This window comes from Gavialis gangeticus, unplaced genomic scaffold (genome assembly GCF_001723915.1).
Source record: "Gavialis gangeticus isolate Ggan-Ray unplaced genomic scaffold, GavGan_comp1, whole genome shotgun sequence".
In the NCBI taxonomy this organism is placed as follows: Eukaryota; Metazoa; Chordata; order Crocodylia; family Gavialidae; genus Gavialis; species Gavialis gangeticus.
In genome coordinates this window covers 26,954,036-26,967,584 of record NW_017728993.1, presented here as the reverse complement: position 1 = coordinate 26,967,584, position 13,549 = coordinate 26,954,036, and the positions used below count along the sequence as shown (strand labels likewise).

The 13,549-nt window shown below is 65.6% G+C and overlaps 1 protein-coding gene across 1 annotated transcript in view; it reads left to right on the top strand.

The window, feature by feature from the left end:
* The window catches only part of IPO13 (importin 13), a 28,254-nt gene extending 14,730 nt beyond the window's left edge, over positions 1–13,524 (top strand). The window contains 12 exon segments of the mRNA XM_019528325.1: positions 859–885; positions 1,375–1,509; positions 1,895–2,038; positions 2,573–2,653; positions 3,071–3,208; positions 3,461–3,557; positions 5,305–5,357; positions 11,901–11,967; positions 12,105–12,163; positions 12,477–12,566; positions 12,664–12,845; positions 13,380–13,524. Coding sequence (XP_019383870.1) covers positions 859–885; positions 1,375–1,509; positions 1,895–2,038; positions 2,573–2,653; positions 3,071–3,208; positions 3,461–3,557; positions 5,305–5,357; positions 11,901–11,967; positions 12,105–12,163; positions 12,477–12,566; positions 12,664–12,845; positions 13,380–13,476 — 1,170 coding nt within the window. The 3' untranslated portion in view covers positions 13,477–13,524.
* The last annotated feature ends 25 nt before the right edge of the window (positions 13,525–13,549 follow it).

The following is a 13,549-nucleotide window of genomic DNA, read 5'->3' as shown; positions in this document are numbered from 1 at the left end:
GCACACGGAAGCCCTGCTCTACGGCTTCCAGTCCATCGCCGAGACCATCGACGTCAACTACTCGGACGTGGTGCCCGGGCTCATCGGCCTCATCCCCCGCATCAGCATCAGCAACGTGCAGCTGGCTGACACGGTCATGTTCACGATCGGTGAGGCGTCGTGGGGGAGCCTGGGCCCCCCCTCGCTGCCCCCTGCCCCCACCCACCCCACCGGTGGCTAGTCCCTACCTGGGACTCACGCCGCTGGGCTTCGTGCCCCGGGCCCTGCAGGGCCAGGCCATCTCCTGCTTCAGTGGGGTGGGGGCTGGGAGGGGAGTGTGGCCCCGCCCCGTGGCTGACCCGCCTCGCACCACAGGGGCCTTGTCCGAGTGGCTGGCTGACCATCCCGTCATGATCAACAATGTGCTGCCGCTGGTGCTGCAGGCACTGGGCAACCCCGAGCTCTCCATCTCCAGCGTCTCCACCCTGAAGAAGATCTGCCGGGAGTGCAAGTACGACCTGCCCCCCTATGCCGCCAACATCGTCGCCGTGTCCCAGGTGCGAGGGTGGGGCAGGGACCTGGGGCTGGGGCTGGGGCATGTCCCGTGGGCCAGCTTGTGCTTCGGCAGCTCTGGGCCGGGCAGGCTCTGCCCTGGTTCTGTTGTGCTGTTGACCCGGCTCACGCGGCTTTGCGGCCCCCTGCCCTGCTCCTGCCTCCCATGGGCCCAGTGATGCGGGGGGCTGCGTTCGGGGTGGTACTTGTGGCTCCCATGGAGGCTGCCCGTGGCTGGTGCCCGTCCATGGGGTCTGCTGGCTGCTGTGCCTCACCCCTGCCCAGTGCCCCGTGACAGTGACCCGCTGCTCTCTCTCCCCCCCCCAGGAGGTGTTAATGAAGCAGATCCACAAGGTGAGTCTCACTCCCCCCAGTCTGTGGACATGGGGGGTGGAGGGGTGGGCCTGCCTACAGCCTCATGGGCCTGTGCCCCTGGCTGTGACCCGGGCAAGCTGCTCCCTGCATAGAGATGTGAGTGCGCCCCTTTCTGGGCCCAGCTGCCCCACGTGCGGCCTGAGCATGGCAGTCAGGGCCCAGGGCTGGTGTCTTGCGCTGCAGAGAGAAGCTCTGAAGGGCTGCAGAGCAGCCACCCCTCTTTGGGGTGGGTGCTAGGAAGCAGACTGCCAAGGAGCAGGCACCTCCCCCAGAGCCCAGCCTGCCACACCAGCTCTGAGCGCTCGGGCTGTCCAGCTCTGGGACAGGCACCACAGAAACCTGCTTGATGCTTGGTTGTGCACCCTATCCCCTGGCCTGAGTGGCCACCTCTCTCCCTGTGCGTGCTCCCCAGCGGGGTTCAGAGGCTGGTGCCAGACCTTGCTGTGACCTCCCCCCTCTGCCCTCCAGACGAGCCAGTGCATGTGGCTGATGCAGGCGCTCGGCTTCCTGCTCTCAGCGCTGCAGGTGGAGGAGATCCTCAAGAACCTGCACTCCCTGATCAGCCCCTACATCCAGCAGCTGGAGAAGCTGGCCGACGAGACTGTGAGTTGGGCGCAGTGTGGAGTGTGGCCCCCAACCAGCCCAGACAAGTCCTGGGCCTCCCCCGCAGGCCTTGCTCTCACCCTGGCTCGTGGGGAACTCGTGCTGTCACTGTCGCGTGTGAGGCGGGCTCCCTGGGCAGCCCGCGGGCTGAGGTCTGCTGCACGGTGCATGCTGGCACCTGGCTCCCAGCCCTCCTGGAGCCCTCCCAGCAGGGAGACATGGTGCTCTCAGGTCTCCTGGTGGAGGCTCAGTGCCAGCTGGGGCAGGGGCCCCATGGGTGGCCCAGAGACTGCTGAAGCTGGGGCAATACAAGGAGCTGCCCCCATCCTAGTGGGCCCCGACACCTCCTGCAGCTGTGAACTCACTGCTCGCTTTCCCCTGGCAGCCCAACCCCTCCAACAAGTTGGCTATCATCCACATCCTGGGCCTGCTGTCCAGCCTCTTCACTACCCTGGATATCAGCCACCATGATGACGACCACGAGACTGCCGAGGTCAAGAAGCTGCCCCTGCAGCAGGGGCCCAACCCGGTGCGTGTTGCGGTCATGCCACTCTCCTGGCTGCCTTAGACTGCAGGAGGGAATCTCACTGTTTTAGTGGGGTCTTGCCTGGCCACGTCTCCTAGGAGCTGAGCCTGCCCCCTTTGCCAGAGAGACTGACTGCCTGTGAGGCTCTGGCCCAGCCCAAGCCAGCTACCACAGGGAGGGCACATAGGCGGGTGGCGTGACCCACACTGCAGCCTGGGGCAGAGGCGCTGGCACGATCTGGTGGTGTCTGCCCCACCCAGGGCTGGGCACAGGGATCTAAGGTAGTTTCTTCGTGGATCAGGGCCCAGGGCTGGCAGAGAGTCAGGATGTGGCCAGGAGGGGCTGGGTCAACTGAGGAGGAGGAGGTGCCCAGGGAAATCTGTGTGCCCACAGGCTTTGAACCCCATCCCTACCCCCATGCACCCATGTTGGGAAACCCTCCAAGCTACCCCCTCCCTCCCACTGGGCACCCCTGGGGCAGGCCCCCCCGGGCAGCTGTGCTGCGGCCTGGCCCTGAGCCCCCTCTCGCTCCAGCAGGTGGTGGTGGTCCTGCAGCAAGTCTTCCAGCTCATCCAGAAGGTGCTTAGCAAGTGGCTGAACGATGCCCAGGTGGTGGAGGTAATGGCTCTGGGTGGGAGGCACTGGCGCCATTGCAGGCAGAGCCCAGCATGCAGCAGCATTGTGTGGGGGCCGGGGCTGGGCCACGGCCCCAAATGGGGCAGCCTCAAGGAAAGTGGTTTGAGGAGCCCTGACCTGGCGGGGGCTGCTGGGCTGGGCTCAGGCCAGGCTCTCGCCCTCCTCCACGCTCTGCCTGCACTTCTGACCTGGCCCTGCTCACCTGTGTCCCTTCTGGGACTGACCTCACGCAGGACTGGCATTGCCTGGGTTTGCTGGCCGGGGGGCGCCCACTGCTCCCAGGGGCGTTGCCACTGAAGCGGCATCAGGTGTGGCTCTGAGTGCCCGGGTCAGCCCCTGCCCTGCCACAGGTGACTCCACCGCCACCCCGTGCCCACACTACCCCTCCTGTCCCTGCAGTCTGTCTGCGCCATCTTCGAGAAGTCCGTGAAGACCTTGCTCGACGACTTCGCCCCCATGGTCCCGCAGCTGTGCGAGATGCTGGGCCAGATGTACGGCACCATCCCCCAGGCCTCTGCCATCGACCTCACACGGCAGGTATGCAGGAGAGGGATGTGGGGCGGGTGGTGGGATGGCACCAGCAAGCATGTGGGATCAGGGCTCGGGCAGTTACCAGCATCGGAAAGCCGAGCCCAGCACCCCTGGCCCCTGCGGGCAGGGCAGGGCATGGCCGGACGGGCCAGCACCGTGGTCGCTGGCCTCGTGGCAATTCTGAGCGGGGAGGTGGCCTGGCTGGAGTTGCCGGCTGGTCAGAGCTTCAGCCCCTCTCTGTCTCTGTCTCTCCCCAAGCTGGTTCACATCTTTGCCAACGAGCCCGCCCACTTCCCCCCCATCAAGGCTGTCTTCCTGCTGGTCACCTCGGTCACACTCACCCTCTTCCAGCAAGGTACGTGCGCAGCACTCCTGCGGGCCGGGCAAGGGCGAGCTGGGGCGCGGGGATCCGGGAGAGGCCGGCTAGCGGGGCTGGTCTGCTCTGGTTCACCTGAGAGAAGGTGGGGGGAGGATGCAGGAAGAGAGGTGTCCCCTGCCCTACCATGCAGCCCCGCGGGCTCAGGGCACCAGCCAGCCTGTCCTGTGCCACTGAGCGAGTGTCCCCTGGCTCTGGGCCACCGTGGGGATGGGGACCCTGGTTCGGCCCTGGCAAGGCCCTGCAGTCCCGAGCAGCTCTGCTGCCAGGTGGTGGAGTGCTCCAGTTGTCCCCATGCAGCCTTGGAGGGGGGTGGCCACGAAGGGTTACCGCAGTGCAGGTGTCGGTGTTCCTGCCTCATTGCCTGGCAGGGCCTGGAGTTGGCCCAGAACTGAGCCTGGGCCCGAGCAGAGGGACTCTGAGCTCGAGGGAACCATCTCTCCAGAGCCCGGCTTGGCCCAGCCCCACCTCCAGGGGCAAGGGGACAGTGCCTGTCTCCTCCTCCCCTGCGCAGAACAGCCCAGACCCCCGAAGGGGTCCCCAGCCCCAGCCCTGCTTCTCCTTTCCACCTCCCTGTCCCCATCCTGCCCGGCACGCTCGGGCCTTCTGCTTCCCTGCTGGAGCCAGGCCTGCCCGCTCCTGCCAGCCTGGTGGCTGGGGCTGTCCCGGCTCTCTGGCCACACTCTGCCCAGTCCCTGAAGGCGTGCTCCCTTTCACGGTCATGGCCCCACATCAGGGCAAAGCGACGGCTGTCCCCTGCAAAGGCCTGTGTGGGCGAGGGGCTGGCGCTTCCCCAGACAGTTTAGTCTGGTGTAACACTGGGTCGTGGGCAGGCAGGCCGGGCCCGGGCTGATGCACAGGTGTCGCGGGAGCGGGTGTCGGAGGCAAGAGACTCCTCTCAGCCCGGATGGGCACAGACATGGCTCAGGGTAGTGCCGGCCCCTCTCTGCTTCTTGCTCGTGTTGGGTTGGGAGCCAGCTGCAGAAAGCTGCCTGGGCCGCTGTCCTGAGCGTGCGCACGTGCCGGGGACATGCACGCACACGAGACGGGACGGAAGGCCAAGCCCTGCGAGCTCGCAGCCGGGCTGGCGCAGAGCTGGGCGCCAAGGTAGGCTGGTGGCGGCTGGGCCGCAGAGGTCTCCAGCTGCCCGGGAGACGGCTCAGGGCCCCGGACTAAGAGTGGACGGCAAAAACAGCGCAGCCTCAGGGCCCGGGACTGGGGCCAGCCACGGGCCCCGGCAGCAGGTGCGAGCCCGGGCCGCCCGTACTGCTGAACGCCCGTGGAGGTCTCACCAGGTCTTCACAGCCTTTCCAGGACCGCGTGGCTCAGTGCCACAGCCCGAATCCTCCTCCTCCTCCTCCTCCTCCTCCTCTTCCTCCTTGCCAAGATGGTGCCCAGCTAGCCCCCCCGCGCCCCCCCTCCACGGACACAGCGATCTCTACCTCCCTGGCTCCGCAGCCCCCGGGCGCTTGGCACAGACCCCGGGGGCCTCAGACCCTTTCCTTTGCCGTTTCTTTCTGTTCTTGGGTTCTTCAAGTTTCATGATTTTTGTACGTTTTGTTTCTTTAACTTGCTTCAAGCTGCTCATATCCCCTCCCCGTCCGCCACCCCTGCCCTCCCCCACTCCTGTTTTCACTTGTAGATTCTTTCTGTACCACATAACTATATGATGTTGAGTTGCTGTTTGTATGATTTTCTCTTAAGTTACATCTTTATTATATTTTAGGGCCCAGGGATCATCCTGATATTGTTGATTCATTTATGCAACTCCTGGCACAGGTGTGTTTTAGTTTCTTATTCATTCACTTTCCGTTCTCTCTCTTTCTCTTTTTAATTCAATTTAAACCTATTTTTAGCTTTCCGTTGACAACGTTTTTTTCCTTTTAGTTGAATATCGAGTTTCTCCATCTGTTTCCGTGGAAGTTGAAAGCAAAACCTTCTCCTTTTAGTCCTGGGGTCACGCCAGCCCCGAGGCAGCCCTGGCCCTGCCGGCCCCCCTCATTGGCCTTGTGGGGGGTCGCCCCTGGGCTGCTGCTCCCACCTCCGCACTTGGCCTGCAGAAGGCCGGGACACCAAATGGGCTCTCTCTACTCCTCCAGCCTCAGCTCTGCAATGGTCCGCGGGGCTGGGGCACCTGCTGTGCCTGCTGGCCTGTGCGGCAGGACAAAGCTGGCTTCGCTGGCAGCTGGCACTCCCAGGCACTGCTTTGGGCGGCTTTTGGCCAAGAGGCCGGTCCCAAGCTGTGTGGCCAGCAAGGCAGCCCCTCTCCGTGCCCACAGGCAGCAGCCACTGGGGTTAGGTCGGAGCCACCGGGCGCTGGGAGCGGGACGTCTGGGGTTCCTCATGTTCCTCGCCAGGCCCTGGATGCGTGAGGCTGGCCCACACATCGGGGTCCCTCCAAGAGCTGTACAGTCCCACACCCAGCAGCCGGTCTGCTCCGAGCAGATGCCTGTCGCCCCACGGGCCAGCTCCAAGGTCCCAAGCGATCCTGCGGCACTGCCGCCTGAATGCTGACATGACAGGCGGGCCAGGCACTGTCCAAAGCAGGGCTGTGCAGAGGCTGTGTCTGGAGGAGCTGCCTGGCTCCTCTGCTCCCGCAGGCTTGGTTTCCTCACCAGGAGGGCAGAGATGGCCTCTGTGGCTCGGGCACGTGCTGGCCGCCTCGCTGCCAGACCACACGGTCAAGGCCGGAGTGCGGGGTGAGGTTTCTGCAGCTGGGAGCAGGTGGGGGCTGGTTATGCGGTGTGTGTACAGACGTCTGGGGATGGGTGCAGGATTTGCCTCTTGGCCGCTGACCTGGTGTGGCATTGCCAGGGAGGCTCTGGCAGGACGGGCTGCTTGCGGCGCCTTCCCAGGGTGCTGTAGCTGTAGCACAGGAGTCGGCTTACGCGTGTGCTGGCTCGGGGAGCCTGTCAGGGTACTGGCTGATATATCCAAGCATCCGGGTGTCTGACTCCTGCCCCAGCCTGGCACAACAGCACGATGCTTCCAGAGCCGCCAGCAAGGGGCTGCGCTGCATCCCAGGGCTCTGGCCTGGGTGTCGTGGCTGCGGGGCTGGGCGGGACGTGGCAGTGATAAGCAGAGGGCATGCAGCGGTGCTTGGGGTTGTGGCAGTGCAGCCTGGCTGCCTCGGGGCCACCGGCCACCCACCGCTGTCCGGTGCTGGGGCCAGGTGGGGCTGCACCTGCTGGCTTGTTGCTTGTCGCCTCTGGTGCAGGGCGTGCTGAGGTCTACCCTGTCTGGGGAGCGCTGGGGTGCCCGATGCCCGTCTGTCCGCATGCTTGCTGTGCTGTGCTGGTGCCGAACCCCAGCCTGTGTGTGGCTGAGGGGCTCGTCTGCACTGCCGGGGGCACGAGGCAGGCCAGCCTGTCCTGCACTGCTCCCAGCTGGATGCAGCTCTGCTCCTCTCCCAGGAGACCCCCGTGCAGCCGTGTCCGCTCCCGGCTGCAGCTGCCCCAGTCCCTGCCCCCTTCTGGGGTCCAGCATTGCTAAGCCGCCCATGGGAGCCTTGCAGCTCCAGGCGACAGTGCAGGCTGGAGCCCTGGGAGCAGCCAGCATCTCTGGGCTTGGGCTGGTTCATAGGCAGAAGCTCCTATGCCCTGCGTGGTCTCTGGTCTTGGTTGGTGAGAGGCGTGGGGAGGTGAGGGCAGGGGGTGCAGTGTCTGGTGGCATCTCTTGGAGGAGCGCTGAGCTGTCCCGTGGTGGCGGAGGCTGTCAGGACCAAGGCAGGTCTTTGTGGGCTTCAGGCCTGTTCCCTTCTGCGAGTCGCTATCCCCCTCTAGTGGCACCCGGCCCCTGCAGCCCGGAGCTGCCTCGACCGGGCAGGAGTCGGCACCAATCGCTACCTGGTATAGCCCGAGTGTTCAGACCTGAGCCACTCCATGGGCTCCCCGTGCCCGCCTGCTGGCAGAGCCAGCTGTTGTTGCCCAGGGGCTGACCCCCACTGGAGTCTGTGAACTGTCTGGACAATGGTTGGCAGCCTCTAGAAGTCGCTGCCCTTTCCTCTGGGCGTCCCTCGGGCGTGTGCGGCGGGGGCTGACAGCAGCGCTCCAGGTGCCACGTGCCTCTCACGGGCATCGCCCGCTCCCTCCCGGCCAGTGCCCCTCTGCCGCTCGTGCCAGGAACAGGGATGTTGCTTTCCTGGTCAGCACTGCCCGTGGCCAGGCACTGCCTGCACCCACAGCAAATGTGCGCGGGCTCTGCTGCTGGTCCCCATGCATCCATTGTAGCTCTTCCTCCCCCACCATCGTGCTCTTCCTCCAGACAGAAGGCCAAGGCCAGTCCTCCCACAGCGCAACCTGGAGCTGAAGGAGCTGCTCTGCACGGAGGAGGCTGGAATCTCATCCTGAGGCCTGGACGTCGCTGCCCAGGGATGTCCCAATGAGATGCGGGTACGTGGCAGTGGGACGGAGCACGACCCTGGCCGCGCTGGCCTGTGCCATCCAGGAAAGGGCACTCGCTCCGGAGCAAGACGAGATCAGCAAGACTGTCAGCCCCCGCTCTGACGCTGCCCGGTGCCAGCAGAGGATCCCGTCCAGGGAGCCCTGCTCCGAGCCCCAGACGGGCACTCGGCTACAGCGGCCTGCAGATGGAAAGGACAGCACTTTGGAGTGACCCTCACTGCCCACGGTTTGCCCCTTGCTTCCCATTTGGACGTGACTCTGGCTGCTGTCCACGTGCTCACGTCCAGCCTTTGTTCCCAGGGGAGACATGGACTTTGCTTTCAAGCTGTCTCTGGCCAGCTGCACTGAGCACGCCTGTGGGCACTTCCTCCAGCCCTTCATCCTGTTCTTCTGCCTCCAGTGTCAGTGCAGCCTTGCTGCCCCCAGTGCCCCAGGAGGGGAGCGGACTCCCATCTCACCTCCTGCCCCCATGCCGGCCCTTCTTGGAGCATCTGCCCACCGTGACCCTTCAGACCTGTTTAGGGACCCTGTGCAGTGGGCACATCCTGGGCACGTGCCTTGTGCGCATGCTGGTGTGACTGGGCCCTGCTGTCTGAGCTACCTCATCCATGCCACTCACTGGTTTGCCAGTCTGTCCACAGCCAGGACATGCCTGCTTGTGTCCCGGCTGCAGAGTGAGGCTGTGTGCTATGAGGGCTCTGGCCATGGCAAGCCAGGCCCCTGCCCACGTGGCGCCACGGTACAGAGCAGCCTCGCACTGCATGTACAGACAGGGCCGTCTCCGACACGAGGCACAAAACCCGCGGGCTACCTATCCTGGGCATCCTCCCTCCTTCCCTGCCTGAGTCCAGCCTCACAGACCATTGCTGTCTGGGGCTGGCATCCTCTCACCTCTGGGTGACTTGCTGGATGGGTCCAGGAGCACCGTGGCCTCTGTGCCAGGGGATGCCGTGACCTGTCCACAAAGCCCTGCTGCCCTTTACTCCATCCGAACGCTCTCCCACTGCCATGCCCAGCACAGCCATGCTGGGCACTCGCACCCGAGCTCTTCAGGTCTCCCCTTCCATGCTGGGGGTGCAGTGGGGTGTCCTTGCTGGGGTGGGACAGTCTCCCCGCCGAGGCCACCTCGCTTCTCTTGCTCTGCTCACCTTAGTTGAGTCATCTGTTCTCCCACCCGTGGTTCACTGGAGTGCTCTAGAGCCAACCACAGACAGTTCTCGCCTGCCTGCCTGCTGTCCTTCTGTCCTTCCACCATCTCATGCTGATCCAGCCTCCTTTGGAAACCTCCAGTGACAGAGTCCCCCCTGCCTTGGGCAGCCTGTGTCCCTGCCTCGCGGCCCTGACAGCAAGGAAGATCCTTCTGAGATCCCACCTACACCTGCATTGCTCCACCAAGCTGTTGGTCCACATCGTGCTCTCTGCAGCAAGGGAGAAAAAGCGCTTTCCCTCTTCTTTACGGCGCCTGCCCAGTACTTGGATATTGCTGTCACCCCCCACCCCGCCACCTGTCTCCTCTTCCGCAAGCTGAACACACCTGCTTCTCTTGGCCTCTCCTTGTGCAGCCTCTTTCCAAACTGGATCGTGCATGTTGCCTGCCTCAAACTTCTCTAATGTCTCCACGTTGTCTTTAAAATGTGGAGCCCAGAATGGCATGGGACGCTCCTGGTGAGGCCTGCAGGCGCGATGCCCTGGGTGAGGCCTACCCAGCACCATGGCACTCCTGCCTCTCGGGTCTTGCAGCTGATGCTCCTGCTGCTGCAGCCTTGAACAGCTTTCCCCTTTCTTGCAGCTGCAGCATGTTGCATGACCCAAGTCGTCATGATCCAGGGCATCAGCTCCAGCAGAAGGACCTGGACCTCTGGTCTCCTAGATCTCAGAGGCTGCCTGTCTGCACAGGCAGGGCCCCGCTGGGGCAAGAACACTGGCCACAGCCTGGTGGTGCAGGCCCAGCCCCCAGCACATCCCCTGCTCCTGGCTTCCCTCGCTCCAAATTGAACAGCCTGATGGCAGCTGCTGCAATGGCACACGGCCCTCGAGAGCCGCCGAGGAAGCGGGTGAGACTGGAACGGCCGTGCACCGGGGAAGGACGCTGCAGCCCCTGCACTGCTGCCCACTTGCCTCCAGCAGCTGCCGATGGAGCCTGGGATGCTGCTCCCTCACCCTGGAGCCGGTTGGCAGCAACTCTTCACTGGGCCTGGCTCTGGAGTCAGTGACAGGACAGCACTGGAGCTGTGGGACGGACCATCCTGGGGACTCCCCGCTTCTGCTGCTCCCCTGGAGAGCAACAGCTTTGGACAAGGAAACCTCAGCTCCCTCCTGTCTCCATGGTATGCACGCCCTGCTGACCAGGGCGCAGGATCCCCGCTGAGCAGCCGGGGCTGTCCCGGGAGCCCGTCCTACAGCCGCCCTGCTCTGCACTCCCGTGGTCCCGCTAGGAGCCTTCTTGCCCTGGCTATGGAGACCACCCCCTCCTTTCTTGGGCCTCCCTGCTCCAGACCCCCCTCCTCTGTCATCCTGCCCTTGCTGGAAGTCCCCCCACAGCTCATCCTGTGCAGCGGGGCTGCGCTTCTGCGAGTCCAGTGCCTTTCAGGGGCCTTTGGGAATCAAGACTTGCTCCCCTGGAGCTGCCCACCTCCTTCCCTGGCCTGCATCTGGGCAGAGCCCCCGGCTCGCTCCATCGCGGCTCCACCGTCCATCCCATCGCAGAGCGTGCTGCTCCGGCCTGGAGCCACTAGCCTTCCTGGCCCTGTAGGCTGGGCTTGCCTCAGCTTCTCTGGGAGTTGAGGCCTGGGGTCGGTGCAGGGGGGCCCCAGCGTGGCCCCACCTCAGGTAACCAGAGACAACCCTAGTCCCAGCGGCTTGGCTTTGCCGCATGCGAGCCACAGCCTGCGGTAGGAGCACTGTACATGTGTGTACCACGAGACCACTGCCGTGTGCCGGGCCTGGGCAGAGGGGCCCTGCACGCAAGGGTCACGCCAACGCCACGCGGTGCTTCCCTGGCAGTCGCTGCCATTGGTGTGGCTCGGTCCACAGCTGCGAGGTGGAGGAGGCAGGGCTCGCTGCGCCTGCTGCTTGCCGCCTGGGTCTCTCTCAAGTGGCAGCTTCCTATAGGCATTTCAGTAGGGCTCAGCCGAAGCCTCCCTGGCATGGCGAGAGCATGGCCACCGCGGTGCCCGCCCAGGCGTCTGCCCACCGTGAGCATGTGCGCGGCTGCCACATGACGTCTGTACACACACACCTGCACAAGCGCGCAGCCCGCGGCCGAGCCCAGCCTTGCAGGGGGCCCTGCAGCGTGGCAGGTGTGGGCTGCGTCCTGTGCCGTGGGCCAGGCCTGCGGCAAAAGAGGAGCCAGGGCCGCTCTGAACAGGGCACAGTTTCCCGGCCCCCTGTGTGGCCTGGCGGGGCAGCTGAGACCGGCGGTGCGTGTCCCTAGTGCCCGTGGGCCGGCTGCGGGTCTGGCCAGACCCCAGCCTGGCGCCGCTGTGCCCAGAGCTGCTGCTGTCCGTGGTGATGATGAGCAAGCCCCTCCACCCCCCCCACTGACCTCTGCCCCGGCCTTGCCGCTGGTCCCAGCCCATCCCGGTGCCTGACCCCTGGCCTGGCCCAGCCTGTCTCGCCCTGGGAGAGCTGCCCCCAAGTGCCAGGGAGCAGAGGCCTCCACTCGCTGTTGCTGCGTCCGAAGCTTTGCCTGCAGGCTGCTGCGGCATCGTCCTGGGGGCTGAGGGGCCCCCCCCGGCTAATCCTGGCCTAATGTTTGGGGGCTGCGGTGGCTCCCCCAGTGCCAGGCCCAGCCTGCACTGGGCAGGGCAGGATGGAGGCGCTCAGGTAAGTGCGTGCCCGGGGGCCACGCGGCGCCCAGGAGGCTGTGCTGGCTGCCCCATGGGGCCGTCTTTATTGGGTGCGTGTGTGTGCCCTGCAGGCGCTCAAGCGGAAGCCCGACCTCTTCCTGTGTAGCAACCTGGACGTCAAGGCTGTGTTCCAGTGCGGTGAGTAGCCCCGGGGGCTGGGGGGACACAGGCTCCAGCCCTGCGGGGGGCAGAGGCCGTGGGTTTGGCTGTAGGAGGGAGGGAGGCCGGGCCTGGGCAAGGTGGCCACGGCTGAGCTGGCGGTTTCTGCCCCGCAGGCGTCCTCTCGCTCAAGTTCCCCGAGGCCCCAACGGTCAGAGCCTCCTGCGGGTTTTTTGTGAGTATCAGCCCCCCTCTTCCCACCCCGGGTCATTCGCCCACCCACCTCAGGTCCCCGCTGACCCCTGGGGTGCTCAGCAGGACCGGGCAGGTCAGTGCTGTGCTGGCACGCTGCCAGGAGGAGCACGGAGACCGTGCCTGTGGGCTGCAGGGTGGTGACCAGCTAGGCCCCGGGACTGTAGGAGGGGCACGGGCACGGGCACGGGCTGAGCCCCCAGCATCTCCCTGGCACTGCTCTGTGCCCATGGTGGGAGGGTCGGGGTCCAGGCAGGCTCGCTGCGGGCGCCCCCCAGCTTGCGCTCCTCTTGCAGACGGAGCTGCTGCCGCGCTGCGGCGAGATCCCCCCCGTGGGGCAGGTGGTGCACGACGAGGGCAAGGTGCTGCTTCAGGCCGTGTTGGAGGTGAGCGGGGGGGGCCGCAGCGTCGGTGGGGCAGTTGTCCCGTGGGCTGCTCCTGGGCCAGGGCCGGCGCTGAGCGGGCCTGTCCCATGTGCCGCAGGGCATCGGCGGCCAAGCCTCGCGCAGCCTCATGGACCACTTCGCCGAGATCCTCTTTGCCCTGAACAAGCACTGCTTCAGCCACCTGAGCCTCTGGATCAAGGAGGCCCTGCAGCCCGACGGCTTCCCCTCTGCCCGCGTCAGCCCCGAGCAGAAGGACACCTTCAGCCAGCAGATCCTCAGGTGCGTGCCCCCCTGCTGATCCGGCACGGCCCGGGGAGCTCGTGGCCCACACTGCTGCCACCAGAAGGGCAGGGCAGCTGCTGGGGCCAGTCCCTCGCTGTGCCAGGCTGGAGATGGGGCTGTGCTGATGCTCCTGCTGGCTGGTCTTGCCCCTGTGCTCAGGCTCAGCCCGATGCTGCACTGGGGCGAGAAGGGATTTCCCCCCTACTCAGACTGGTGCAGACCGGGGGGCTTTGCCTTCCTCTCCAGCAGGGACACAGCCTCAGCCTGGGATCTCTTGGGTGCACTGGGGCCACTAATGCTTCCCCTGGGGCGGGGCTGGGGGCCATGGGCACGGGGCCTTATCGTTGTGCTGTGGCTGCAGGTCAGACAAAGCTGTGCTGGGGGGGGCTGGGCTGGGCTGATCCTGCTTGGAGCAGAGGCTGGGTGTGCTGTAACCCCCACAGGGCCCTGCTAGTAATGCAGTGGCCGGGGGGAGGTGGCCATGGTGCCCCTCCTGCCTGCTCAGGCCTGCCCCTGTGTCTCTGTCCACAGAGAGCGTGTGAACAAGCGGCGGGTGAAGGAGATGGTGAAGGAGTTCACGCTGCTGTGCCGGGGGCTGCACGGCACCGAGTACACGGCGGACTACTGAGCCCCGGCCGGCTCGGCCCCCACCCCCCGCCCCCCCCCCCCCCCCGCCCCCCGCCACTCGCCAAAAACACACC